The sequence below is a fragment of the Aplysia californica genome, unplaced genomic scaffold, assembly GCF_000002075.1.
Source record: "Aplysia californica isolate F4 #8 unplaced genomic scaffold, AplCal3.0 scaffold00004, whole genome shotgun sequence".
Lineage (NCBI taxonomy): Eukaryota > Metazoa > Mollusca > Gastropoda > Aplysiida > Aplysiidae > Aplysia > Aplysia californica.
Window position 1 is genome coordinate 2,334,080 of NW_004797274.1, and position 2,896 is coordinate 2,336,975.

The following is a 2,896-nucleotide window of genomic DNA, read 5'->3' on the forward strand; positions in this document are numbered from 1 at the left end:
TCTCTCTCTCTCTCTCTCTCTCTCTTGTATGCCTTTCCCGTCTCATTAGTGCGAACCAACTAGGTCACTCATTACCCCACAAACATGAACAAACACAAGATGTAAACGATCCCAACAACCTGAGATTGGCATAATTATATTAATAAGTATGCCAAGAACTAGTCCTAGAGGAAAAAAACAGTAACAATCATGCTCCTAGCAAAAATACTCATCGTTTTATCGAAATTTGACGTTAGTTCAAATGGAGTGTTGATTTAGGATAGAAAGTACAAGTATATTACCTTAGTGGAACAAAGTAACCTCACGCTGCTTTACGTCAAACGATCGCAAGAGATGAAAACTTTCAACATTATCGTCGCAATGATTGCGCAAAATCAGCAAGACAAAAATTCAGTGCGATCTAAGGGGAACATTTGACACGCAACGAAAGTCTAGTTGTGTCGTTGTGAAGGTCGGCCTCGGTCACCGCGCACACGCCGAGATAACGATTCTGATTTCATTCTTATAATAGTCGCGAGGCGATTATTTTAAAAAGAAGAAGAAAAAGAGGAAAGAAAGAGAGACCAAGTTTGAAAAAGTAGATCTAAACTTCAGTCGAGACAACGTAAAGTGGCTTAGTGAAAAGTCTACGGCAGACAGTGAAGCAACGTAGCGAGCGACAGACAGAAGGTGTGAACTGCCAAAGGCTAGGCTAGAAGTAGTACGATATGGATTTCACGTGGAGTACTTCGCTTCACTTGAATTTGATATGCATTTTCACCGTTTGCTGTGGTTTTGGTGAGTATTCAGGCGTACTGAAGTTAGCAATAATTTCTCAGTGCTTGTCAAAAATGCGCCAGCGAGTACATATTATTATATTATTACTGCCTTCTATGATATTCTGGATTAGACGGGCTTAATAAAAACACCTTCCAAATGACTATTGCGTTAAGATCGAAATCCTGGAGAGTACATGTAGTGGGACTTGTTTCGTTTTTGGGTTTTTTCTGTTCTAATAAATCCATACATAGGATGTGGTGTTTAGCTCTTTTTCCTAAAATTGAAGCCAACTTTGGCAAGATGTTTGTTTTTTGTTAACTAAACTAATGAAACTAATTACAAAGTATTAGACTTCCTTGTTATCGATTAAAACACTGTTGTGTTCCGACAAAAGCAATGGCTTGATTTCCGTTTTGTTTTTTACGATCTGCGCCGCAACTTTGATCCTATTTCTAGGGTCTAATTTTATTCTTGAATTTGATAGATCGTGTGATTAGTTTAAAAGAATTTTTTCTGATCTGTGTGTTTGAGATTTGTCAGATATAGTAGAATAAATGTAAGATTTAGCAACAAAGATTTATTTACTCACGTACCACTTATTATAGCACTGGGCAATCTAATGAATCATAAATATCTCTTACCTTACATTTAAACTTTTTAAGCGAATTTTTCGCTTTTTTTCGTGCAACATTTCTGTGTAACACATGCTTGAGAAAGTTTATTGACATTCTTTAGCTTTGAGTGTGGTCTCAATCAACTTCTATCATTCGAAGAGAGAATTTATGGGCTATTTAAGTGATCAATGTAAAGAGTTCTGAGGGTTGACTAGGAAAATAACAGGCATTTCACTCAGGGGCGAACAATAAAAGCTCTAACCTTTGTCAGTCTGTTCTGTGTTGATAGGTGTATGCCAATCCGTTTTGTAATTAGATTAGGAAACAAACAAAACCTGTGTGTATGCCAAGGATTAAACAAAAATGTGTTATGTTTTCACCAGTTGTGTGCTATGTTTTCACCAGTTGTGTGTTATGTTTTCACCAGTTGTGTGCTATGTTTTCACCAGTTGTGTGTTATGTTTTCACCATTTGTGATCTGCCAAAAGAAAAAAAAGAAAACCAGGCAGCCACAGGGGAAACGTATCGCATTCCCTCGTTGATAACATGTTTATCTTGTATGTCAGTCGGTTACATAACTCTTACTTAACGGTGATAAAGTTGAACCTCTATGCTCTATACTTTGAGGACGAAGCGGTCTGTGCGATACGATGTTGTCCTTGGCCAAAGGGCAATGTTACTAAATTTATAATGAATCAACGCTTTGTCGACCGGTAAAGATAAACGATTGAAGCGCGTGTATTTTTAATGTATCTAGATCGTTAACTGTTTCGTTAAAATCTTTCAAAGGGGCCATTTTCTGCGCAGTTTTGGTTCTCTCTGGTGCGCGTGATTAAATCTTTTGGTTTCTAGAAATCTAACCAGTCTTTTTTTTCTATGGGTTCGTGAAAATTGGCATATTGAGTGTTGGAATACACCCTCCACCCCACGCCCACTTCCGCCATCTTTTAAAATGTTCAAACCTCCAGATTTGGCAGACTGAAAATGCCTCCAGCATAATATTATTATTAGTCTGAAGCATCGTAATTCATTATCAGCTACTCACAATACTCGAGGTAAAAGTTATGGAGTACGCAAAGAGCAGAAATGTAACATAGCAAAGTAGTGATAATTTATTTGCTGCATGTAACCTCTGAAACTTTAATGCAATGTGCCTCATGTGCAGCCTTCCGATTCTTTAAAAAAAATAGCTAATTATGAGAACTACGGTCTTGCTTTACATTCTGAAATCGAAAATACTGCTGTTATACGATTCAACTTCAACTAGTCATTTCATCTTACAAAACTTTGTTATAAAATCATGCGTCTGCAAAATGTTACCAGACAAAAACGCCCTTGCTATATGTCTGATTTCAAAACGCCCACAAGTTACAGTGGTGGTAGCGAAATCTTGTTGATAGGACTTGGCGAGATGACCCCTATCTTTGGTCAAGGTAAAGACATGTAATGGTCTGGTGGGTGCACAGGGGTCCACGGAGAGAAGGTCATCCACGTACCAGACTGGGGATAGAGACAGGGGGGGG

The 2,896-nt window shown here is 38.1% G+C and overlaps 1 protein-coding gene across 1 annotated transcript in view; it reads left to right on the plus strand.

The window, feature by feature from the left end:
- Positions 1–275: 275 nt before the first annotated feature.
- Positions 276–2,896, plus strand: part of LOC101863553 (uncharacterized protein DDB_G0271670) — a gene marked incomplete at its 3' end in the record, with an annotated part of 6,485 nt that continues 3,864 nt past the window's right edge. Inside the window, 1 exon segment of the mRNA XM_013080077.2 lies at positions 276–777. Within this exon segment, the coding sequence (XP_012935531.1) occupies positions 708–777 (70 nt within the window).